The sequence below is a fragment of the Mercenaria mercenaria genome, chromosome 9 (genome assembly GCF_021730395.1).
Source record: "Mercenaria mercenaria strain notata chromosome 9, MADL_Memer_1, whole genome shotgun sequence".
NCBI classification, from domain to species: domain Eukaryota; kingdom Metazoa; phylum Mollusca; class Bivalvia; order Venerida; family Veneridae; genus Mercenaria; species Mercenaria mercenaria.
The window spans coordinates 10,066,230-10,092,865 of NC_069369.1; the positions used below are offsets into that span (position 1 = coordinate 10,066,230).

General features: G+C 33.8%; 1 protein-coding gene across 1 annotated transcript; it reads left to right on the plus strand.

Annotated features, from left to right (window-relative positions):
- Nucleotides 1–21,236: 21,236 nt before the first annotated feature.
- Nucleotides 21,237–23,736, plus strand: LOC128559679 (uncharacterized). The gene is made up of 2 exons (XM_053552009.1): nt 21,237–22,053; nt 23,159–23,736. The coding sequence occupies exons 1-2, from the start codon at nt 21,454–21,456 to the stop codon at nt 23,543–23,545; spliced, it is 987 nt and encodes a 328-aa protein (XP_053407984.1). The 5' UTR covers nt 21,237–21,453; the 3' UTR covers nt 23,546–23,736.
- The last annotated feature ends 2,900 nt before the right edge of the window (nt 23,737–26,636 follow it).

A 26,636-nucleotide genomic window follows, 5' to 3' on the forward strand; every position in this document is an offset into this window, starting at 1 on the left:
TTTAATCCATCATTTCACGACCACAATCCTTTTTAAAAAAAACAAACTTGACAAAACACATAAGAAAGTTTCATTTCAACACAAAAAAATGTCGCTAAGCATACAATGACGCCACTTTGATATCAAAGCTAGATAAGAAAACGAATTTTGTTGCAAAACAAGTATCTACACTTGTTGTCTTTGTAATAAAGATTAGTTGTGTCTTTGTAATAAAGGTTAGTTTCAACAGGGGTGAGCTTAGTTAACCCCCACCCCACCTTTCACGGTAGAGACATTTTGACCTAAACGGAGTGAATTTTCAGAAAGCCATGCCGCGATAAATATTTCACATGTCACTTTTTAAAATGCTTTAGATATTTCCAATCTAACATAAAAAGGAGACCAAGTTATAATGTATATGCAATTTATTTATTGTTTCATATGTAACTACTTTTCAAAATGGGTTTGGTGTTTAGATATATTTGGCGTGACTGCAGCATAATTCGAACCTGCTGTATGAGAGAAAGGCTTTTCTAAATATCTTCAAAATTTAAAAAAAAAACTGTTGATTTAGTAATTTGAAAGATATATCTAACATAGACCTAAGATACATTTATCAATTTGATAAGTGTAGGTAAAGACAAACAATCGTTTAGCTTACAGCTAGTAATCTTATTCCCCCGTCCATTCCGTCTTTGGCTTTGCCGACGACCACACCGCAAGCACACGTTTTAAGCCCGAACCATCCATCGAGGCTAAATCCATTGGTGAACTAGAGGAGTTTGCTACAGATTCAAATGAGTGGATGAACAGTAACAAACTAAAAATGAATTCCTCAAAAACTGAACATATTGCCTTTGGAAGTGCCCCACAGTTGAATAAGTTAAACATTCACGAGATAGATATTTGTGGTGATAAAATCAAGAGACAGAGTAACATCAGATATTTGGGGGCCTATTTGGACGAAACTTTAACTTTCAAAGAGCATATGAAAATAAAGTGTAGAACGGCAATGTTGAATTTTTTCCGAATCAAAAACATTCGCAAATATTTGACTCAGGATGCAACTGAAACCTTAGTGCTATCGCTGGTTATTTCGCATTTAGACTACTGTAATGTTATTTTATACGGTATTTCTGATTGTGACATCGCAAAACTGCAACGCATTCAAAATATGTGTGCGAAGTTAGTTCTGAATCGTAGAAGAAGAGACAGTTCTAAGCAGGCACTCTACGATTTGCACTGGCTGCCGATCAAAGCCAGAATAAACTTTAAGATCTTGACGTACATGTTCAATTGCCATGTTGGAAATGCGCCTGCATATTTGATTGAACTCTTAACACCGAAAATCCCCCAGCGCTCCCTCAGATCCTCGGAGTCATCAGTTGACTGTTACATCGTCCCTTTCAACAAGCGAAAAACTTTTAGTGATAGAAGCTTTAGTACTATAGGGCCAAAGTTGTGGAACAATTTGCCGTTGAACATCAGACAAAGTTCTTCAACTGACTGCTTTAGGAAAAGGTTGAAAACGCATTTCTTCAGAGACTACCTTGCATTATTCTAAGTTTTGATTGAGTTTTAAACAATGATGCTGGTGACAGTGATAGAAATTTAATTTTTGTCTGTGATAATTGTATGTTAGTAATATTTTAAAATATAGTATTATCATTGACTTTAAATTAATAATTGCTATTTTGATTCGTTTTAATTAATCTTATTTAAAATATTTTATATTTAATATTTTATTTCAACTTGTATTGTAAAACGCCATTGAATATGTTTTAAATGTAGAAATAGGCGTTTAAGCAAATAAACCAGTTTCAGTTTCAGTTTCAGTTTTATTATTCGTTTCTGTTTCCTGCTTTTTAAAGAAAAGTAATAAACAAAATATGCATGGTCATGTATGACATACTTACATGTGAGATGTAAGATCAGAACATTCAATAATTTTATGACTAGGTATACATGTATATGCAAGGGTAACTAATTAATTCTGCAGACAGTGTACGCAATGTACGTGCGATATAAAAGGATTGACAGTCACGACTCCGTTTGCTAAGAAAAGTCTCATGATAATAAAACTAATAACGAAATACCAAAAACTAAGAAATATACATATACAAGGTAATACAGCAATTTTAATGCAATTTTGCTGTCCAATTAGCTTATTTTTACCAACGTTCCCAAACTAAACAACAACAAAGGAGTGAGTTTCAGATAAGCTTATAGCTTCCTACTTACTTATGTATGCCTTTTTCATATATGCGCATGTGGTAAATGAACTGCGATTAATAAAAGATTGTTTAAACCAACTAAAAAAAAACAAAACAGCTTCTCTGATTGAGGTGCCCTTTGAAAGTTCAGTTTTACAAAGTTACAAATATCCTACACTCGCTGATAAATAAAATAGATATAAAATATATATAAAAGCAAAAGCAAGATATATCGAAAACATCAAAGTAAGGATTATTATTACATACTCGTTTCTATTTCCCGTTAAGTTACACTGGTACCGGAAACGTCAATATTTTTCCATACACTGACGCCTGAATTTCATATCGGGTGCGTGACGTAATTCAGTGTGTGTTGTTGCACTATTTTTTTCTATTTAGTTCAGTATTGTCAATCCTATTCAGGCTATTGAACATATTTATGATATTTACATAATATTTATACATGTAGATGCGTATGTAATAAAAAGGTTATTATCTTTGCATCGGGAAATATGCACTCGTTCTTCAGCGGAAGAATATTGCGCTCCTAAATAAAATCTGGAAAGTAGATCCCTCGGAAGCACCGAGAACAAGGCAAACAGTGAAAATTGCAGACTCGGTTTGATTGAGAGTCTGTTCTTGAGCAGTAATGGAAAATGCAACACTGCCCACGCCCCCTAGCACCTAATGTCGGTGAAGAACTCGTGCATATTTCCCGATACAAAGCTAATAACCTATAATTATACAAAATCAAATCTGCGTTTGTAGGAAAAATAACAAAACGTTAAATGAAGAAAAATAAGCATAATTAACTGACAAGATAATTAACACAAACAGCAGAATCATGTAGAATTACGAAAGAAATCATCAAAATTAGCAAATTACAAAGGTTACCGTTTGTAGGTATAGTTTATAATATATTGGACAAATGTGCTTCTATTTATGTTTTTTTAAAGCACAGTGTATAACTTGTAATAATACAAACCATCTATAATAATTATTGTTCTTTTTACACAAAGGACGAATTTCATTAATAAACTACATGTAACCATGATTAAATCTAAAACCCTTTGCGATTACTGAAAAACACTACAAAAGATTCTGTACATGGACAATAAACCATTATTACATGGACACATTTATGACTGATCTGGTGGCAGAAGAATGGTTTGAATACCACCAAAGGCAGAATCTTTGAATCGATCACGGATAACTATCGATTTCCTGGAACTGTATATAACTGAGAACATTTGCTATGTGTTATTGGTTCTTAAAGAGGTACAAACGTTTCTAATTGCGCTGCGACCTTTTCAGACTGCAATTATACATACATACAAATAAAGGTGTTTTGTTGCACGAACTATATCAGTATAGTTTTAGATTTTCTAATAACACAAGCATATATACTGTAAATACATTTGTAATTTGTTAAGAAATGTACCATAAGAATAAAGATGCGTATGTTCCGATATAAGACACAAAATGAAAATTCTAACTTTATATCAATTTGAAATTAGATCAAGTGAATAAACGTCAGTATACTTATTATTATTTTACACAAGTGCCAGACCGTAATGAAAATTGTAGCAACCCTACAATTTCACATTTATTTATAAAATCCGTTTTGTTCTTTTTTCATGTTGCTTTTTTGTACTTTTACGAAGTTCGTATAAAACGTGCATGAGCTTGTAAATATGTAAATCTCGCATAACAGTGTATTTATGTCTGAAGTCTAATTTAATGATAACAAAACCCTCACGAATAGCAGATACATATTTCTTTTGATTTATCCAGATTTTATTACTTTATGACTCATTATATGATAACAGACATCTTTTTGGCTACAGTCTGTAAATGTAGATGAAATACTTCAATCACATTGTCTGCAGTGTCTCATTAAATATTGTATTCTGCTACGTAGGCAGAACGATGTGTTTGTCTTACGGTAAACAGACTCTAACCAGCAATGACAGAAAAAAATTGTTTGCTTTTACAGTCCTCATCCATAACTCATATTGGCGACTCCTTGGCAAATAAAACATGAGTCGCATATATCGTGGTTCCTATTCTGTCGTTCATTGTGCATAATTCCGAAAGAAAAATCATGTAAAACATTCATAAAAGAAACTCTTATGCAAATGTTATGTATTGAAATTTATGGAGCGAGGGATCGAACACATGCCTCCTTGTTTCATAGTTAGATAAAGTTACGACAGGTCCACCGTGGACTTAGAGAAATAACGACGATTGAAATTTTAAAATATTTGATTTTATGACGTCATTAATGTAAACGACGTAAAAGAAATTGTTACAGTTACTTTTTCTCAATTATTCGACGAAATAACACTTCCTTCTCTTCAAATTAACCTATCTGCGACCTATTCTGAGCGCTTCGGTATTGTATACTTAAATCAACTCAGTTTTATGTTATTTAAAGGATAGATACTGTTTACTTTACTAATGTATTTCAAATCTTTTCAGTCGATTTTTTCATTGCTCGAACAAGTTATAATGACGATAATGTGGCAGACAAAGATTTGAAACAACATTATTTCAACATGCTTCTCAGTTTAAACATATTTTATTTCATTCGATCAAGAACAGAACAGAACAGAACAGAATTTTATTAAAGACTTGTACATAGTACATCGTCAAGCATAATAAACAACACAATATTATAATACATTGTCACATTATCATGATCTTTTAAAAAAAACAAGGATGATTATTCAATAAATAGTAATGTTTAATGATGGAGGATGAACAGTTAAAATATAACATTCATAATGTATTTAAAATAATCAGCAAATGATCAAGTAACATAGTCATTGTGCAAAATACATTTATGAAATGCTGGATCAGAAAACAAGGAAGTAAATGCTTATATTAATTCCTTTCCATGCATCTTGAAATCTGAGTTCTTAAAAGTTAGTATACTATTAGTTAAAATAATTAATCTTATTAGTAAGTTTTTCGAACAAAAAAATCGCAGCATACATGGAAACATTTTGTATCAATACTAGTCATTTGGTTTCATGGAATCAGATTCCATTTTGTTTTTAATCATAATTGTTTTAGAGTCCCTCAAAAGTCTTTGCTTTGGGACGGAGTGGGACGGATATCTCGTGTTTCATTACATTCCATGACAGACTCAGTTAAAAATAGTTCGGTATTATTTAAGAAATAATGTATAGAAAAACCGTGTTTTAACGTTATTAATTATACACCGGAAGAGGTTATTCGTCTGCAGAATAATTTCCAGAGGGCGTTGCCGGAGTGAATTATTCTGGCGACGTATGACCGATTTTGAGTGTATGAAATTAGGTAAAACACGATTTTGTTATACATTATTTCAATTCTGATATGCCCTTAATCTAAAACAGTAGATAAAATATAGTAGCGCTCTTTCTTGGTCGAAACAAAAACATTGACGTCATCGCATGTTAACATGACGTCATTTTAGCGTAAGCGTGTTTTAACAGAAACAAGCATATTAGAATATACTTTCTTGCAACCAAACCTCTTAAGGATCGGCTTTTTTCAATTTGAAAAATATTGTATGAATGCCCTTTGTGGTTTGGAAATAACACCGGCTATTTCTATTTTTATTTTGTACAAAACAAAAACACAACTTGTAGTGCAAACACACTAATGATTCTCAAAGATTGGCAATATCCGCACACACACTATTTCACTATAATTTAAACTTTACAGGATAATAACAAGGTGAAATAGGACTACAGTGACACTTTCACAATATGGAAAAAAAGCCTTATGTAAAGAACCGCCCATACATCTATCCGCATGGACACGGCTGAAGATTTTTTATTCTTGCATACCAGACGGGGATTTCCGGTATTTTTACCGGTGCTGGAAAAATCCATCTTACACCCCGGGGTGTAAATGACGTATTACGAACTACATATATGTAGAAGATTTATGTAGTAATTTATATTTTATTTAAAAAACAGAATAAAAATTCAATACCTTGACAGTTCCTATTGGTTCCTGATAGTATATTTCTCGATTTAAATCCCGTTATTTCATCAAAAATTCATAACATTACGCTGCGACTGATCAAACAAAACAGGAATAAAATACTGTCATTTGTTTTGAAACGTCATGACGTCTTTCCTGTTTACGGACGTTGGTTTCCCGCGCTTTGTTTAAATACACTGCTATAAGAAATAGTTCTAAAAAGAAAGCCGTTCCATTGATTTTATTTTTGTTATTATTTCTTGAAATCGGTATGCAAGAAAAAGATTCTGTCACTGGTTATAGGTGCAGATGGAGATATCCTGTTCTCGGGTAACTGTTTGGGCGGTAACTCGGCAGGGAGCCTCGTTACCGCCTAAACAGTTACCCTCGAGGCCGGATATTCCTATCTGCACCTACAACCAGTGAAAGAATCTTACAGTATTGACACCATAAAAGAAGTAATTTAAATAAACTCATCAAATCTTACTGACAAAGCCCATTTTAGAATTAGAAAAATATCAGATGTTTTTATCCGTAAGTATGTGAACGATTGTATTTGGTAACTGACGTTTCAAGACTTTACTGACCGTTCCAAGGCGGTGCACCACTGTGTTACTTTGTTTGTTCGTTTTGTCCTCATGTGTTGGCTTTGTGTGTGTGCGCGTGTATGTGTATGTGTTTGTGGTGTGCACGTCTGTGTGCTGTGGGTTTCATTTTTGGGGAGGCTGCGTTTTTCGTACGTGGCATTCTCTGTTTGATATTTGTCTTTGGTTTTTTTTGTTTATGTCAAAGTGCAATAGCGTACGTGCATATTTGTTGTTATCGTTGTTTTGATCCAGAACCAGAAATATGCTGCACTTAATCATTCACTTATGGTGGCTGCCTGGTATGTTTTCACCTTCTTTGATGTATTGATGAACAAACTCGTTTGGACACGAGAGACAATTAAAAAAAAACAAGAAAAAAAAGAAAACAAAAACATGAATGGCAGTTCTGTTTTTCACTATCCTTGTCAATAATCTTGAAAACAACTATCATCAGCAATGAACTCTTCTATACATTAATGATTTTAACCCCTGTCCACATTGTCAATGCGTATCTGTTAAGCAATCTGTATACACTTCAACTCAGAAAATTTTGAAACTGTGAAATGAAACCTTAAAAGTTTGCCTAGTATTTGTTGTAATTTCACCCGACGTCATTATTCAGGAAAGAAATGTGAGCCAATACAATACAGAACTGTCATACTTCTTCATCCGTTAGAAACAACGCTTATCGCCGCCTTGTATCAAGCAAATTCTATTATTATCACATATTCAACCACATTTCTTCCCTTGATTCAAATATCTATTTTATATATTGTTCGACATCATAAGTTATTCGGATTATTCCGCGTGGAATCACATACGTAAAAATGATTCTAAAATGAACTCATACATACTCTTTTGTCTTTGATAGTGCGATGACGTGAAAGCTGGGGATACCATCACAGTCAAGTGTTACATCCTTTACAACTGAAGGTCTGATTTGAGAATTATCCCCTCACCTGCTACGTCGTGCTCTTAATGGTGTTTCTGTAAATGCTCTGTCTTCTGCAGTTACACACCTTCTAAGTCCGTTGAGAACATGTTTAAAGTTCCATAGGCTTTTGATTTTGATATGTGTTTTACATTTTGTATATTTGCGTTTTGCAAAGTATTCCTGTGGTTACTTTAACCTGTACAGAATTCACCTATTGAGAGTAATTGTATTAGCACTGTCTTATAATATAATTATGTACTGTTGGTGTTTCAAGTGTGAAGTTTGGCTTTAGACGACGCGTAATGTTTCTTTCATTTATCCGTATTATACATTAATACATATTTCTACAGCTAGTTTGTTTCTTAAAGCATCTTCTTTAATAATAAACTGGTAAACTGGACAGGTCATGTGTGTTTTATTACGGGGAGCAAGCTGTGGCTTACAGCTGAAAAAATTGTGTACTTGAAGATTTTTGTGCTCTTAACACTACTAGTATGTATTTTCCGCCATGTCATGTTACATCTACTGCGAATCACTTACAAGACAGAGGGAAAAAAAATCCTAGGACAATAAACCATATTGTAGAACTAATACATCTAACTGTACCATGCCTTCGTTAAAGACTACAACTTACACATCCGCTTTAATTTCCTACTTCTACTAGTTCCGGCCTTCATATACTTACTGTTGTTATTGCTATGAATAACGGCCTTCATACAATACAATTTCCGAGTCTGCTGTTGCTACTTCCACATATACTGGTCTTCACACAAGTTTCTACATTCTACTGTGGTTTCTTCCAAGGATACCGGTCTTACCGTTATAAAGACGTGTCACTAGGACTGTAATTACGCCCGTATGTGTTAAATCCGTTAAAGATTTATCACTTGTGCGGATTTATTTTAGTCCGTGTGACATCCATTATTGTGACCTCTCCATTAATTTAAAATTCAAAAAAACCCAAACAATTACATAAAAACTTATCAATGCCCGTTTAAACACCGTTTAAAAAAAGAAACACAAGCATACAACAATCTGTCATTTCATAGATATAGATGTTATATTGACAACTACTGAAATCCTGTTAGATTAATGAAAAATCGTCCAGAAAATTGTCCTTTACATACACTGTAAAACATAATTGCTTTAGGACGTTTTACGATCGACATGTCAGCTGAAGAATTGTTTTATTACTGCTCAAGCCATTTTCAATCTGCAACGTGATGCCTGAGAAAAAAAAGGAATCTCTACAGCTTCTATTTACAATATTTGTTAGTTTGCATTCACCTGTAGTAGCCCTCGCCAAGGGCACCAGCGAAGTGACCGACAGCTTTTGGCTCGATGCGAGTGACTTTAAATAGCAGTTCAACTCTTTTGCAACAAAGGTTGCCATTATAAAAGAGCACATAGGTCGCTGAATGACTCGTCTTTATCGTCAATCATCGCCTGCTTACAAAAACAGGGTATATACGCTCTATATTGTACTGTATAACTGTGTTTAGTCAAAATGCACATATTCGCGTAATGTTTTCGCTGCAGACCTCCTGCATATTTCTCTATACAAATCTAAAAACCTATAAATATAGCACTTTCTTTTTAAAGTCTAAAACGGTCAGGATGATGAACATAGTTTGTTTATTCAAAAGACCGAAACGAAAAACTGCTGGGCATTGAAACCATATTTAAGGTAGAAACAAACAACTCGAAAAATACCATGTGACTTATACACAGGAGACAGGAATCAAATTTAACGTAAAGCTTCGTACTGTGGCGCAGTTTTTTATCACCTTTTTATGAAGTATATATCCGAATCGCCATTTTGTCAACGTGGCTTTATTAAATTAATGCATAACACGGTTTTCACATGACAATTTTACAACGGAATAGAAGCAAGTATCGTAAACGTCACTTCGACCCCTTCATATGTTGCTCAACGGTGGCAGTAACCTAATGTAACCTTTTTCTTTAATTAACAAATGCAGATTTCGGAGGTGCACCAAACATTAATCACTGCACTAATTTTCGAGCCGTTTGAACGTGTGAATAGAGAGGCGAGCGTTCATATTTCCAATAAAAACATAAATATACCAACTCTAATAAAGCTGATATGACTGCTGCTTTAAGGGATAAACTGAACATGATCAAGGTCAGGTTTATTACATTGCCTATTACCATAAATATATGTTTTAGTTTTGAAAGTGAGTTATTGATATTAAAATCTCATGCATGTTTTCTTTATAATCTTAGCAGTGAACTAGTTTCTCATAATTATGCTATGGCATGTTTCATCAAATGTATGTATCATAAACGATGTAGCTCATTTTTCAAGCGTAATACAATATCAAAAGAGACAGTAGGGAACATTTAAACTGTTTTTGTTTCTGTAAACTTGCCATTGTGGAATGTAAATAGTCCGCAGTTTCCCTCTGGAAATAGATTATTATAATTTTGTTTTTTAACAAACATTGTATACCCAAATTCTGTAATACCATGAGTAAGGAACGCATGCTTCTATTACTGAAAATAGTTACAAGTAGTATGCATATTTATAATAAATACAAGCTGACTGCTGTAGAAATGGATTTAGAGAGAAGTCAATTCCATCTCTTAGGTAATGTAGATACGATACAAGTTTTTTTTTCCCAAATTTCATAGACACTTTATAGAAAGAAAATGGGCGTGATAGATGGTTAATCATTGTTCATATAATACCAATCAATGTATAAAAGTATTATGTTCAGATGATCTGAGAGGAAAAAAGAGGTTATCCCGTAATACGTCAGTGTCCATGCGAAGAGTTAAATATATCTTGATCTCATCAGACGTGACTGTGATGTGAATGAAAATAGAACATATTATTTTATGCTAACTAATGAAATACTGTATTCTATCAGTTAAATATTTTTATATCTCATCACTCACACTGTGAAAATATGGTATCTATATTTTCACACTGTGAGAGATATAGCTCCGCCCCCTCATACATTGTATATGAATTTTAAATTATTTGCTTAAAACAGGATGAAATTTGTAGTCGCACTTTGTTCTTTATAGTATATTTCTCGATTATTTTACTTAATGAGAATTTCATAACGTTATGCAGCAAAAAATAAAATAAAATGGAACTTTATGTTGTGTTCGTCTTTCTAACGTTACAACACGTCTGACGTCATGTCTGTTTACGCGCGTCTGTTTCCCGCGCTGAGACTTAATTTGTTGCAAAATGCACATCTCAATGTAATTGAGCATAAAATAAAAAGAATTTTTTTTTCGTGAATATGGAATATCGAAGTGAGAAAATATTCACATTTTCACTCGCGCTACGCGCTCGTGAAAATATTTGAAATTTTCTCACTTCTCAGTGAGATATATTCCATATTCATTCAAAACAAACAAATATCCTCTATTTATTGCTTTGTTGATATGAAGAAATATACAGTTTAGTAAAGTAAGCATGTTCACAAGTGTAAATCTCGATCAGGCGAGATGTACTCATTTGTGTGATAAAAGTTGTCCTTCATTATAATGTTGAAACACAACCGAATTTTGTTATAAAGCCATTTCAAGAATTACTTCTGTCTTCTGCAAACTGGCGTTGTGTTCAATTGGATTTAAATTTCACTTTCACGATTGCATGATCCTAAAATAACTTTAAAATTTGCTTATTATATAGATAACGAATATGATTAAGCATTGTTGATAAATGTTAAGGGTCTAGCACCGTTCCCAAATTACTAGATATATGTTTACTAAAAGAACACATACCGCAATATGCGCGTGACTTTTAGTGATTAATTTTGATTGTCGTAGAATTATCACGGTATATAAACTATTCTCGTATATTTCTATTTTACGGAACTTTTGAAGTATCACACAAATATCTGATATTTTTGGCTGCACTATTGATTACTGTTTATAGTTGTTTCATTTTAATGCGTGACTCACACTACTATCTCCGTTCTATTATCTGTAAGTACTAGTTATCCATTTGCATTTTTGGCCGATTTCTAAACTACCTAAACAAGACTAAACAAGACTGTGATACTGGTATACACTTCAGATACGGCGTGTGTTGCTCGACCCAGCTAGAAGTTCTGTAAACATTCCCTTTCATTAGGGAGTACACCCTCTGTTGAGCCAGCTAAAGAGATTGAAGTAATACAAAAGTACTTGGATAGGTGAACATTTATGAACTGAGCTTTCAACACTTCGCGTCGAAATACATGACTTTCTATATTAATGTATGTAAGTCTGTCTCGTACATTTATTAAAAAAATCTTTTTTCTTCCAAATGAACACCTATATAGGCCCAGATGGTCTATAGGTATTGAAACTTGATATCTCTATCTTTTTGTAAGTAGAAAATACTGCAGCTCGTCATAGCATTATTCATAAGGGACCTCAATGTGGATATATCCTCTACTTAGTATACATGAAAAAGTGAAGTTATAGGACCTTTGCACGAAAAGCAGCTACTGTGAGATCAATGGCTAAAAATGAATGTAGCATAAAGACTTATCTCACGCCAGTGCCTATTGCCGTTACCTCCCACAAGGTTCTACCACTTTCATTGGAGAAAAGACGGTGAGGTGGTGATCCCCTATATTTCTGTGGATGGTCAGTTGATTTTCATGGCGTTGTAGGCTAAAGATAAGTGGTAGATAAAACAAAACAAGTTATATAAAGGGTTTGTTATTGACCCTCTACGGAAGTATGTAGGATCAGTATGATACATATGGATACTCCGCTAACGCCTACCACCCCCACCCCATTTATCTTACTAAACCAACCCATTTCTATAGAAGGTCTCTAACAAATCTTTTATCGATAAATAATAATGTTAGGCTATACCCTTAAGCACGAAATTATTTGTCAATTAACTGACATTTAACTCGTGCATATCTGAGAAAACGACCATGCAGATGTCAATATACATACATGTCTAATGCAACTTTGTCTTAGAACCACACAGAAATTGGCCTTAAATATAAATGTCCTTCATTAGTTTGTGCTATTGAACAAAACATTTAAAGTCCCCAGGTTCCCGGGATACTATCAGTTATAAGAAGATGTTTCGAAATTTTGTGAAATTCCTTTGTTTATTAAAAACCTGACAATTATTATAACGAAACGTTAGGAAAACTCGTAACGCTTTTTCTTGATTCTTTATCGAAATCAATATGTTGAAATTTCATCACCGTCCGCTATTTGCTTGATTTCGTAGTGTAAAAAATCAGAAACATTAAAAATATCCGAGTAGGTAACCAACGCATTTAACCCAAACGTGCTTTGTCAGTTAAAATAAAAAATGAGCGTGGGAGTCATCTGGCCTAGTCGCGTTTATTTCACTTGGCATGGCCGCAGAGGTCCAAATTAAATTTTAAATTGTGGATGTAATTTTGACATTGTGGAAGAAAACTTGGAGAGAATGTTGTATTTAATGAAGTGAAAGTCAATGTTGGTACGAGCTGGTTACAGCAGTCCGATTTTTCACTAAGTAAATGTGGTAAGAGAAATCTCTCTTAGAAGATACACGACCCCTACTTTTCCATTTATTTTATGTCAGTTTTATCATAATTCTTTAAAACGAGGTAAGGATTTATTTTCTTAAATAGGTCTAACATTGCTTGGCAGCTCTTTAACAAAAAAAAAAGTTCAGTTTTATAAAGAATATATTGGGAATTCTATTTTGGCACGTAACAACCGAAATTATGGAAAACAAACTATTAAAGTTACATTAATTCAATGAAAACCAATCAAACGAAACTCTTAATTAGCACATATGCTATATTAGGAAAATTAATGGGAAATTATTTGCCATTAAAGTAACATATAATCAGATTTCATGATGGAAAGCATGTTTTGAAGCTGACCTTGAGAAATGGACACATTGGTTGGGAGATTGTAGTTTTTATAGCTAGACAAAAGTAATCTTACGTACAAAACATTTCAGAAAATTAAACAGAAATAACCATATTTTAAGAACGCAGACCAGTTAAATGAAATAGTAGATCAGTGTGTAAAACGTATATGTATATAAAAATCATAGCCAAAGTGAAATGGACAATTTTGTCGAGACAATCTGATAAAGTAATAGGATGGGACACACCCTTGAGATGGCATTTACAAATGAGGACGAGTTGAATATTAACTACGCACAAAACCTAAAATATTTCAATATAATAGGACAGAGAGGTATCGCCTCGGAAACATACGTTAAGGAAAAACAAGCCAATCATATAAATAAACATATGGAAATACCCTGTGAAAGCATAAAACTTTTCCAACTAAAATATTAGCATATTTGCTTTGCTTGAGTCTCTTCGAGAGACGTAAATCCAAATGCAATACCTTTCATGCTCCATATTACCCGTCTTAGCGAGACGTTATAAAAATAACATTGTAATGTAATACATATGTTTATAATTTTCTATTTTGGTATTTCTTTCGGATAATTAAGATTTTAACTGAACATTTCAAAAATCAGACGATACTTGTCAACTTTGCAGTAGCTTCGGGGTGTAAAACATTCGTTAATATCCAAGTTTAACATTACATTTTTAACTAAGAAATTCTGTTTACAATTCTATAAACACAATTTCTTAGTTAAAATGTACTTCAGCCTAGCCCTTAACAATGCTTATTACGTTTCAGCTCATGAGAGCGGGACCATATGACCCTTAGCCCGCCACTTGGGCAGCCTCTCTCTGATCACAGAGTATATTGAATTTATAAAGTGTTATTTTAAGTTTCAGCTCATGAGAGTGGGACGACATGTCTCTTAGCCCGCCACTTGGGCAGCCTCTCTCCGATCACAGAGTATATTGAGTTTATAAAGTGTTATACAGGAAAACACAGCAGACACATTATTTCACTTCCTGTCCACCTGGTAATTAAACTTGGATATTAACGAATGTTTTACACCCCGAAGCTACTGCAAAGTTGACAAGTATCGTCTGATTTTTGAAATGTACAGTTAAAATCTTAATTATCCGAAAGAAATACCAAAATAGAAAATTCCTTCATTTCTTCACAAAAAAAAAACAATAAAAAAGGTTTAAATGTCTGAATGAACTAAATAAACAGTAAAATTATAGAAGTCTAAAAGATCCAACTAATATGGACTAGCTATTATGTTGTATATTGGGGAATTGAATTATGTGTCAATTTAACAGGGCACGCCAATCAAGGAGACAGGAGATGTTCCTTTAATTGTTCGTTGCCTTGTATACATCAATGAAATCAATATTAAAACAGGAATTCCTACTTGTTTATGTTTAAGAAATTAAGTGATATGATAGATCAACATAGCTTAAACATACAAAGAAGTTATAACTTGAACACAGAATTCTCATAAAAGTTACACAGAAAACATCATTTCATATGTGTACGTAGCATTCATTATTTGATATAGTCCTATTCACAATCACACATTTGTACGTAATGAAAGTCATTTTCATTCTCCATATTTAGAATGCTCCAGTTTGCGTAGGAATTCCATTCAATGTCTGTGTTTTCACGGATATTCTAAATCAATAGGTACAAATACATCAAATTCTGAAATTAGAAAGCACAATTAAAATTCTGTTTCACATTGCAAGAAACTCAGATATACGGAAGTTTATTAGTTTGTATGTTAACACATTTTTCTGCACGATAACATATTTTAAGTTTCCTTACTATTAAAATAAACATTCTTGAATATTATATTAAGAATATGTGATTTCTTAATCATAAGCAATGTACTAGTCTAGGATGAAAAAAAATCAATTGATCAGATATAACAACTTGTTTAAAAAAATAAGTGATAAAAGAAATAAAGTTAAACAAATGCAATGAGAAATTTTCCATTGGTGTTCCCAGTTGGCTGGTGGAATTGACATCTACTGCACATAACCATTGATTCGACCATAATTTGACGTTAAACGACCATGGAGTCAGCTGACAGTGGTTCTCAATCCGTAGCTTCTTAAACAAGTCCACTGACATTGTTCGTTGTTTTGTCAAAAGGTATCATTCAAGGAGATGTTATCATGATCATTGAATCGCCAACACTTCACCGTACAATATCCAACTCAATAGTCGTGGTTTCATTCCTCTGTGTACTAAAATTTTCTAAAGATCTGCGATTTAACTTCATGCTAACTTTCTGTTGTTTCAGCTTGTCATTCAATAATATGCATTTGATTTAATAATAATGATACTGTGCATGCTAAGTCCATTTATTGCGTTTTAATCTGAATAAAATCACTTCTTGGTAAGAAATTCAGTGAAATGTCTCTCCTTTTCTATCAATTTTTAATGTGAATGTTTCGTTTAAATATCACTGTTTTAATCTGAATTGCCAAGTTCATATTATTTCGTAGAAAGTCACTGTTAACGAATGTTGTGTTAGAACTGTCTTTATTTCTAAATCCTTTACCGGAATATGCACATAAACATGTGAGCATAAGCTATCAAGCCTTTTTAATCTTCATAGTTCTTAATAGTAAGTACAAGCTTGCATCAATTTCTTTAAAGTCTATAGTCTAAAATAGACAACGAATAAAATCAGTATCTTACACAAGAGAAGAAACGCTAGCAAAACGTCAAATATTATACGGTATGACACCTTACATAGAAATAAACAAATTTGCAAGCAAACAAAACACATACTGAAATCAATATTTACACAAATTAATGACAATAATCAGTTATGCTTCTACATGCATAACAATGATGGAGTACAACATCTTTACTTCACGAACAGCTGAATATTTATACCCATGAATGACCACAAACTGTTATTTTCAATAAAAACAGTCTACATACTGAACCTAGTATAGTGGCGATTTTAACATTCATACCTTATCCCTGAGCCTTTTTGTATTAATATTACAAATTAATATGTACTACAACACATTACTCGGAGTAATCAACTCCACACCTGAAGGGATTTTTATATTATATATCTTCTCTAGACGCGGTTGACAAGCCTGCCTTGAGGCTACAACACAAAAATATCAATTCAGCTTAATTAATTTTAAACACTCAAATCATTATAACTGTACTCCAATGAATCTATTTACAGGTAATGAAAAATTAATGATTTAATAGTCAATAAAATTGCTCCCAAAAGTGCCTTAAATAAACGTGTACTTAAACATTCAACTTGTGCAAAAGCACAGCATCTCTTTAATTTTAATTATTAGTATCCATATCGAAAATGGACATATCATAGAGGATACACCATGTAATACTATAAAATGATTTCCAGGAATTTAAGCTTCCATAGCTTTTCCTTTACAATTACAATATAAGAATGCACCATTGGGTATCAATAAAATGACTATTTACAGAATGAAATATGCATGAACAACAAAAATGTGATCTTTATATCATACAAAATAAATATTTGAGGTTTCCTTGCGTTTCTTTAATCCTTTACTATTTTTCAGCATTTTTGCTACTTTTTATAACTCAACAATCGTTTCATAATAAAATTTCGTCATGATTTCTTACGAATTCAACTGAATATAAAAGTTTGTCAAAAACATTTTGTTTAATTTCTTGTTTTTAAAACCGAAAAGCTTTTATTTTGTAAGAACTATGAATGAAAATAAAGGTCTTCCTGTTAGCGGCATCACAGCATTCTCGGCATGTTATTGTATAGAGGTAGTAGTACTTGCACATTGATCCCGCGACAACCCATTGTAGAAGTCCGACATCCTGTCTGCGGCGCCATAAAATGCTTGTAATGTAACACTTGGTCTGTGTACATGAAGCTTGTCTTGAACACAACACATTACGACAGTTCCAACATTTATTTTCTACGAAGAGCAATGCACAGTTACTTATGAATGTTCAGTCTAATTTCACAGATATTATCAAGGTTCAATTAGACTTTTAAAACAATTCTGTTTACAATTCTATAAACACAATTTCTTAGTTAAAAATGTACTTCAGCCTAGCCCTTAACAATGCTTATTAAGTTTCAGCTCATGAGAGCGGGACGACATGTCGCTTAGCCCGCCACTTGGGCAGCCTCTCTCCGATCACAGAGTATATTGAGTTTATAAAGTGTTATACAGGAAAACACAGCAAAAACATTATTTCACTTCCTGTCCACGTGGTAATTAAACTTGGATATTAACGAATGTTTTACACCCCGAAGCTACTGCAAAGTTGACAAGTATCGTCTGATTTTTGAAATGTACAGTTAAAATCTTAATTATCCGAAAGAAATACCAAAATAGAAAATTATAAACATAGGTATTACATTACAACATTGAATCGACACCATGATCCCAAACGTTTCGATGTAACGGCAACACAGAACGAAAGAACGAGACTACTTTCATGCTTGTTTAAGACTGCTTTTTTGATAGTGAAATACATCTGTAATAGTGAAATTACCATGTACATGTAGTTTCGGCGCAAAACAGCTTGAGCTGAAATTTAAAGCACAAACGTTCCTACATTAGTAACATTCTGGTAGAAAATATTAGACATTTTCATCACTAAATTTTATAAATGTCAACTTTATGAACATTTCAAACTAAATTAAATCAGCCGTTATGTTTTACCTTGCTGTTGAAACATAACACAATAGCAATTTTCAAAATCATATCTTTTCATTGTTTGTCTTTTCTCAGCATTGAATAATTTAGGATCCTTTCTTTCCCAATCAAGCGTATAACAGACAAATTACTGGATGAATCCTTCTGAATCTTTGGTCAATTTCATTTATACCCGTTTCTTCAATATTGCTTCACACCGTCGACAGACAGCAGTTTAGTGCCGCCTTAGTTCTCTCGTATACTACTTTTTTGACTCCTTACTGAAACATGATTTTACCTTCACGCTCATATACCATGGAGAATATTTAACATATGGCCAGTCAAAACCTCCCCTCGTCGCACAAAAATAAATACAAGGATCAGACGACAGGTCATTGACCATTTATTAATCCATATGTTTTCAGTATCTCGACCTAACCTGAACTTTCAATGTAAAATTATCTTTGTTATGTTTTAATTTCCTTGAATGGCTCAATGCCGATACCCGCGAAAGCAATTCCTGGGCGCACATTACTGATTGTACAGTTTGTTGTCCTAGACTATCAGTCTGATAACCCTTCCTCTATCGATGCTTTATTGAGGAGAGCATTCACGCGCAGAGAATAATAAAATGGTGCAATCGGCGAACAATGAATCAATCCTAGATTTGTTTTATGGAAGGGTATTACATTATCATACAAATGTAAATCTAACCAGACAAATTAGGGAAGGCATTAAAGCCTTAGAGAATTACACACTTAGAAAATTTGGACAATGAAATTGATTGAACAGAACAAAGAAGATGAAGGAAAACAACTGATTCAGAACTGATAAGAATACAAAAGACTATCTGACCCGATGTTGATTTGGACAAAAGAATCATAGGGTTTTAGTCATAAAACAAAGTTACGGTTACATACCCATCGTAAATATCAACTTACATGCATTACGGCCATGAAAGGCTAACCATGAACTGAATATTGTAAGAACAGTTTCATTACATGTGTTGATTTGTCTTGCTGTGACTATCCCAAGAGCAAATATCTGACTCATATATGTTTTAATGGGAAAAAATAATAATCTGGAAAGGCCGAGACAAATAGTTTTATTTTTTTGTCTCTCCTGAAATATCGTTTGTCGCTGCAATGATACTTTGAAACTTTCGTTTCGGGGTACAGTTCTTTTCGAATACTTTATTGAATACCAATTTTCATGAAGAAAATGTGAGCATAATTTAAAAATATCGTTATAACCGAATGAATGCGGCAATAAATGTAAAACAGTAGGTAATGACAATATTAAAGATAAATTTTTATTATTTATTATACTACTGTTTTATATTTTTACAAATAAAAGTATGTAATAGATTTTGTTTCATCTAAGCCATTATATTATTTTGTTTCGGTTATTTTGCATCCCAGATGTAGTTTAGTGTAATGGCAGTGGTCGGGAAATAAATTCTAAGCAAAAAGGTAAAGATTCAGATTCCATTGATCGGTCAATGTTACCTGTTTCAGTCAATGGATGGTTCGCTTTCAAACAAGCATTATATTTGTTTTTCCCTGTGAAATATATTACCTTAAACTGATACAGTGGGTTTCCTGTATATAGAACGCTGCTGGTTCCCAGTATAACTGTGCTTCATATAAGAGAAACGAAAAAACGTCTTGCTTACAATCCTCTATTTACTATCCGCCTTCAATGTTCGCTGTAATAAAGACAGTGTTCTCTGACTTCTGTCATCAAAAATAATATCTAAACAAACGACCGTAAAAAAGAAAAAAAAAAAACAAAGAGAGAGTTGCCTCTTTATAAATGGTAGAGAAGAGTAAAATTATAAATGAAAGGGGGCTTCAGGTACGAAAAATGCAACGTGATCTATTTATGACTGCTTCATGATATTTACTAAATATGTTATATTTTGAAATAAAAAAATCTAAAGGTTTTTGTCTTTCAAATATCAATTCCTACTATTTAGTTTAAAAAAAGAACTTTAATATAATAAATCAAATGTTGACCCTTGAGCTATTGAATATACATGTATTTGATATTCAACTGAAGGAAACAATATATAATCTGCCAAATGGGTACCACAGAGGAAATATCACCCAAACTTCTGGGCTTATATTGTGGCCCTCCCATTAGTGTGTAAAGGTATAGTGTTAATTTAGAAACAAAAATCTTGATATTCCTTTTCAGAATAGAATTTCATTTCACATGTTCTCTACGTATTCCAGCAATCATTCAGACCATCTTGAGTTTAAAAATATGAAAATGAAAATATAGCTATATATTAGTCACCTTTGTGTCTGAAGAATAAATGGATGAATAACAAAACTCTCCCAAGTCTAAGCTAAATATATCATTGAAACAGAGCTGTCATACTTCAATCCTGTTGTCTGGTCTTCTCAATAAAATATTCTTTTATGAATACAGTAAACATGATACGGTTTTTTATAGCAGGCATAATCCTAAAGACAATGACAGAAATGTAATTCTGTTTTAGAAAGGTATTACTTTCGTTGAACTGCAATGAAAAAAGTACATGCTGCAGAGCTTCCTGTTGCTTTTCTACTGAGTTTAACATATTCGCGTTCAATTGGGGAAAAAATTGACCTCTTAAATACCGTATGCACAAAACAAGGTGCATATTCATTTCTTTATTATTATATGTTTACTGTAACATTTTTAATTGAAAGGTATAATGGCCCTCTATCGCTAACCGGAATACCTGGTAGAGAAGTCATTTACCAAAAATGTTGAACAAATATGGATTTATACGGTGCCCCTAAAGTGACATGTTACACACTTTTTTTCCACTAGGTAATGTGAGACTTTTTTTATTTCGTTTAAACGAAACTTTTTATTATGGTTATTTCGTTAAAACAAAATGATTTCGTTTAAACGAAATAGTTACATAATTTATTTCGTTTTTACGAAATGTATTTCGTTTAAACGAAAGATGCTTCTTTACTGTGTTACTCATGGAAGGCGACGATCGATTAAGTGCTATTAAATACTACTTTAACATCGGACTTAAGTATAGAGATATTATATCCGTTCTTTTTCTGAGACATAACATCTCACTAAGTGTTAGGCATCTTATTCGAATTCTTCACAGAAATGGTTTATATAGGAAGAGAAATACAGGCGATATTTTGGAAGCTGTTAACTTTATTTATGAACAACAAAGCACATCTGGTTCTTTACATGGGTACAGGTGGATGTACGAAAAGTGTAGAAGAATGGGTTTCAAGGTAAACAAGGAAGATGTGCGTTGTTTACTCTCAATATTTAACCCTGAAAATGTCGCGCTTCGACAACGACATCGACTTCAAAGACGACGGTACACATCAAAAGGACCAAACTATATATGGCATATGGACTCTTATGACAAATTACGTCCATTTGGAATTTGCATTAACGGGTGTATAGACGGATATTCTAGAAAAATTATATGGTTAAACGCCTATTTTACAAGCAGCGACCCGTCTGTGGTGGCATCATATTACACAGAGAGTATTAAAGAGCTTGGTGGTTGTCCTACGATAGTGCGCGCCGATATGGGGACTGAAAACGGTATAGTGTGTGAATTTCAAAGGTATTTACGACAAGACGACACGGACAGTTTTCAAGGAGACAAAAGCTTCCTCTATGGGAAAAGCGTCTGTAATCAGAGGATTGAATGCTGGTGGGGTATGTTTCGGAAAGAGTGTGCTGAATATTGGATTAGACGTTTCAAGGAACTTAGAGATAATGGTGACTTCGACGGAACTTTTCTTGACAAGAACTTGATCTTGTTTTGCTTTCTTCACATACTACAGGTTTTTTCACTCAGTGTTTAATAACACCTCTATTTCAATACTTCTGTTTCAAAACAATTACATTGCTAATCTCAGTTGACACACAAACACACACACGCACACACGCACACCCCACACCCACAGCATTCAGACAACAACACAAACGCAGGCACGCATGCACGCACACTTAAACACACGCACACACACACACGCATGCACGCACAACCTCACACATTCGCGCTCTCGCGTCCTTAATTGCAGTTATAATACTGAAATCTGTACAGTTGAGATTAGCCATTAAATCATTCTTCCTGATAATTAATAAGACCGGAACAATCAAACAAAGTGTGTTTTGGTTTTAAGAGTTTCCGACTAACTTCCAACTGTACATACAACATTTTGATAAATGAAAATCTTATAATAACGTTCTACCAACTTTTATATAAAATCTACTTTGTTCATTCCAGTATCTTTGAGAAAATTATTAAAATGAGATTTTGCTAAGGTCAATGAGAACAAAGAGCAAGCGATATGGTGGTTGATTTGTGCCATTTCCGGTTTTCGTCCTTTCGCCGCGAGAAGGCGACAGATCTAAACTACCAAATGGCGGGTTTTCGCATTGTCGCTCCGCCGCAGTGACATTTTGGCGGGTTTTTGCGTGTTGGACCATCCGCCCCGTCGACAAGAAAAAAAACAAAAAAACAAATACCAAAAAAAAAAAAAAAAAACCCGCGAAAATATGAAACTTTTAGGACAAAATCCTGGACGGAATCAAACTTCAGTTTGTCGTGTTTTCGCATTTTTGTGTTAGCGAAAAATTTGTCTCCGCCTAGCCAGGCAAAAACATGGAAGGGCGAAAACGCGCCTCATTAAAAGTGGCGCCTTTTCTTGTTTTCGAGGTGAAAACGCAACAATGCGAAAACGCAAAAACCCGCCAAATTGTGTAATGGCGCATTTTCGTGCTCCAAGTGGTGGGGTGATAATGCGAGAACGTGACAAATTGTAGGCGAAAAGTTTAATTATGCTTAAGTATTAAAATGAAAAGGGCGACACGAGAGATTTAGTCAAATTCTCGTATGTCAACAGGCGATATTTTAACTGGCCCTAACAGGCCATCGTAAATTAATCTGCCTGTGTAGTGCAATTCAAGCTACCTCAGAATAAAATGAAGTGTTTGTTTCAGACCGAGTTGGATTCTACTACCGATGTCTGGAACAATCATTTGATTCGACCGTCTAGAGTAGGAACATCACCGCACGGTAGACCGAATGTCTTGTACACAGTTCCGGAGCTTTGTAATACTAGAAACTATTTGTGCATCAAGTCAGAAGATGAAATAGACATATGCAATGACCTTGTTGAACATCGAACAACCGTTCCGTGCGATGTAGATGTATATAATTGGTGCATTAACTTCATGTCAGAAAATAATTTGTATCTTACACTGGAGCCGAACGATGCATTTAATTTATATTTGACACTTAGACGATCTATTCACCAGATTATAGACTGAACTGATAAGTAAACATGCATTGCATGGTGGGACATTTACTGGAGCAGATGGATGAGTTGTTTGTTTTACGGACAGTTCATAGGGTGAAGCTTTACAGGAACATTTCTGTTATTAACCTTGGGCCAAGTCGGCTGAATCATTTACGTTATGGCTTGAGTCTATGGAGTGTATTAAAAATGGAATGAAAATCATGCAGGGTGATTATAACTGTCAAACATGGGGAGAAGAAATGATTATTAAATATGGTTGAGCATTCATAAAACAAATAGAATGATGGTTGTTTAGTCTTCAAATATTGAATTTTCTTTCAAATATTGCCGTCTCTAGTTAGCTCATCTGATTTTTTGAAAAGAAAATGATGAGTTATTGTCGTCACTTGAGCGGTTGTCGGCGTCGGCGTTGCCTGGTTAAGTTTTATTTTTAGGTAAATGCTTTGAAACTTGGAATACTTGTTCACCATCATAAGCTGACCCAGTATAGCAAGCAACATAACTACATCCTGCTTTTTGCAATAATTATTGCCCCTTTGGACTTAGAAAATCATTTTCTTGGTCGAGTATTATGTTTAAGTCAACTTTTCTCATAAACTATCAAAGTTATTGCTTTAAAACTTGCAACAGTTTTTCTCCATCGTAAGTGGACACTGTACATCAAGAAACATAACTTTATCCGGCTTTTTGCAAGAATGATGGCCCTTTTTAGACTTAGAAAATCATGGGTAGGACAAAATATCTATTATACAAAAAAAATCAGATGAGCGTCAGCATCCGCAAGGCGGTGCTCTTGTAATTAACTTCTTCGTGGGCCAGTGGTTAAGGTCGCTGACTTGTAATCACTGTAGCCTCTCACCTGCGGAGGGTCAGGGGTTTGCGTTCCGCTTCCGACGACCATGACCGTTTATGTAAGAACACTTGGTAGTTTGTGTGGGATGATGGGAATGTAGTACAGGTACATCCAAGGAACGATGGTTAGGAAACTACAAGCCAGTAAATGACTGAAACATAGTTGAAAACGGGCGTTAAACCACAAACAAAGTTTTTAACTTCAAACGCACAAGCAGCATTCTATGCCTCTGATAGCATAAATCAATTTCTTGGGTATTAGGTTAATTCATAAACGATCGTTTACTAGTAGGTTTAATTTGTTCTGATGTACGGCGCGTCAAAAGTTGCAATATTCCAATGTTGGTCATTTGTATTTGATATTTCCTTTCATTTGTATTGTACATTTTTACATTTGTAATCGATAATCACCATTTGTATTGAATATCTATATATTTGTATTGTATAATGGTAAACAAGATTGAATACGAAGTGTTATTATTGAAAAAAAATATAAGTTTTGGAATACAAATGGTAAATAAAATTGAATACGAAAAGGGTCATTATTGAACACAAATATATAAATATAGAATGCAAATATATAGATATACAATACAAATGATGATTATCGAATACAAATGTAAAATTACAATACAAATGAAAGCATTATCAAATACAAATGACAAAATATCGAATATTGCGACGTTTGACACGCCAGACTGATGAAGTGGCCGAAACGCTTTCTTAACGATTCCCATCACCGTTCATGAAGCAGTGACAGAAGAGTCAACACTATTCACAGCCCCTGGCGTTTAGTTTTAAAAAGCGATAATTACTCGACCACTGTTGTGAAGTATATAGACCAATGTTAAAAAGGCGGTGTGAGATATTCCACATGGGTGAATGGATTGTACCTAGCCGACGTAGTACATGTATATGCTTGCGATTTTGTAGTTTTCTCAAGACAGAAAAATAATTTTTGTATTCACAGTCCTTGCTCCTACGTTCATGATGATGGGGTGGTGTAGTTCTGTCACAAACACGTACCTTGGTTGTCCTTTGTGCACATCTTTAACCCTTAAAGGCCCAGTGCCACACCAATTACGTCCACAATACACTTCTCACGAAGTGCAGTATAAATCATCAACTCGTTCAATTACACAGAATCAGTGTGTTTACTGTATAAGTTACGAATGTGTGTTTTGGAGTAAATATAAAATTTAATGGTATTGCCAAAACTAACGAGGGTATAGTTAAATGCGAATATTGCATCAACAGTACAAAATGGAATATATTAGCAGAAGTTACATTGCATTAGTATTATAAGAATACATTTGGAACCAACTTTAAAAAATGTTGCAATATGTGGCATTGAGACTCTAAAGACTCTGGGAATTATCGCTCTCAACACCTTTGAAATAGCCTGAATGGTCAAAAATTGCTTATTTTTGTATCGTCTGCATGATAGCGGTTTCATCTATGATATGATTTTAACCAAACTTGCACACATGTTGTATCACACTAAGATCTTGTTTTTTTGGAAAGCTCCAAAGTACTCCATACAAAGTAAAACCATTGTAGGCATTTCCAAATTTACAAAAGACGATGTTACCAATTCTTCATACTGCTGCCTGAAAAATATTCCACTAGGTATTCAAAATTCATGGACCTGGGAGAAGCAGATTGACAGATCTTCCAGTTATTAAGCATATTAATGTACGAACAATATAATATGTAAAAGTTGACAGTATAATAATATATCACTCAAATATATAAATGATTTGGGTGTCTTCCTATGCGTAACTACTTGCAATGAATAATCATATGTCTGCCACGTGATCAGGCGTCACGCGCGATTCGTACCTTAACTATTTAGAACTCATGTTTCTTATCAAACTCTCAGCAGGTGTTTTCGGTAAAATACTGTGTAGAATGATTGGAGGAATAAATATATTTGAACTGTCGTTGGCAGTATAAGATTAATTTTCTGAGTGGCTTTAATCGTAAAAAGCAGAAACTTTCTTTAATACTGGTCAAAATCATATCTCTTGTGATTTATGTCAGACGCCAAGCTTTCTTAAACAAGTCAAACTTCGCTTTCCTACGGACCTCCGGACCTCTCAGGGATTTAATTTCTTGAACCAGCCATATCCCATCTTGGGTTCAAGAGTTATGGCCCCTGAAATGGCAAAAATTGCCTATTTTGGTCTTTCTCTGCATGATAGCAGTTTCATTATGATTTGATATTAATCAAACTTGCACACACGTTG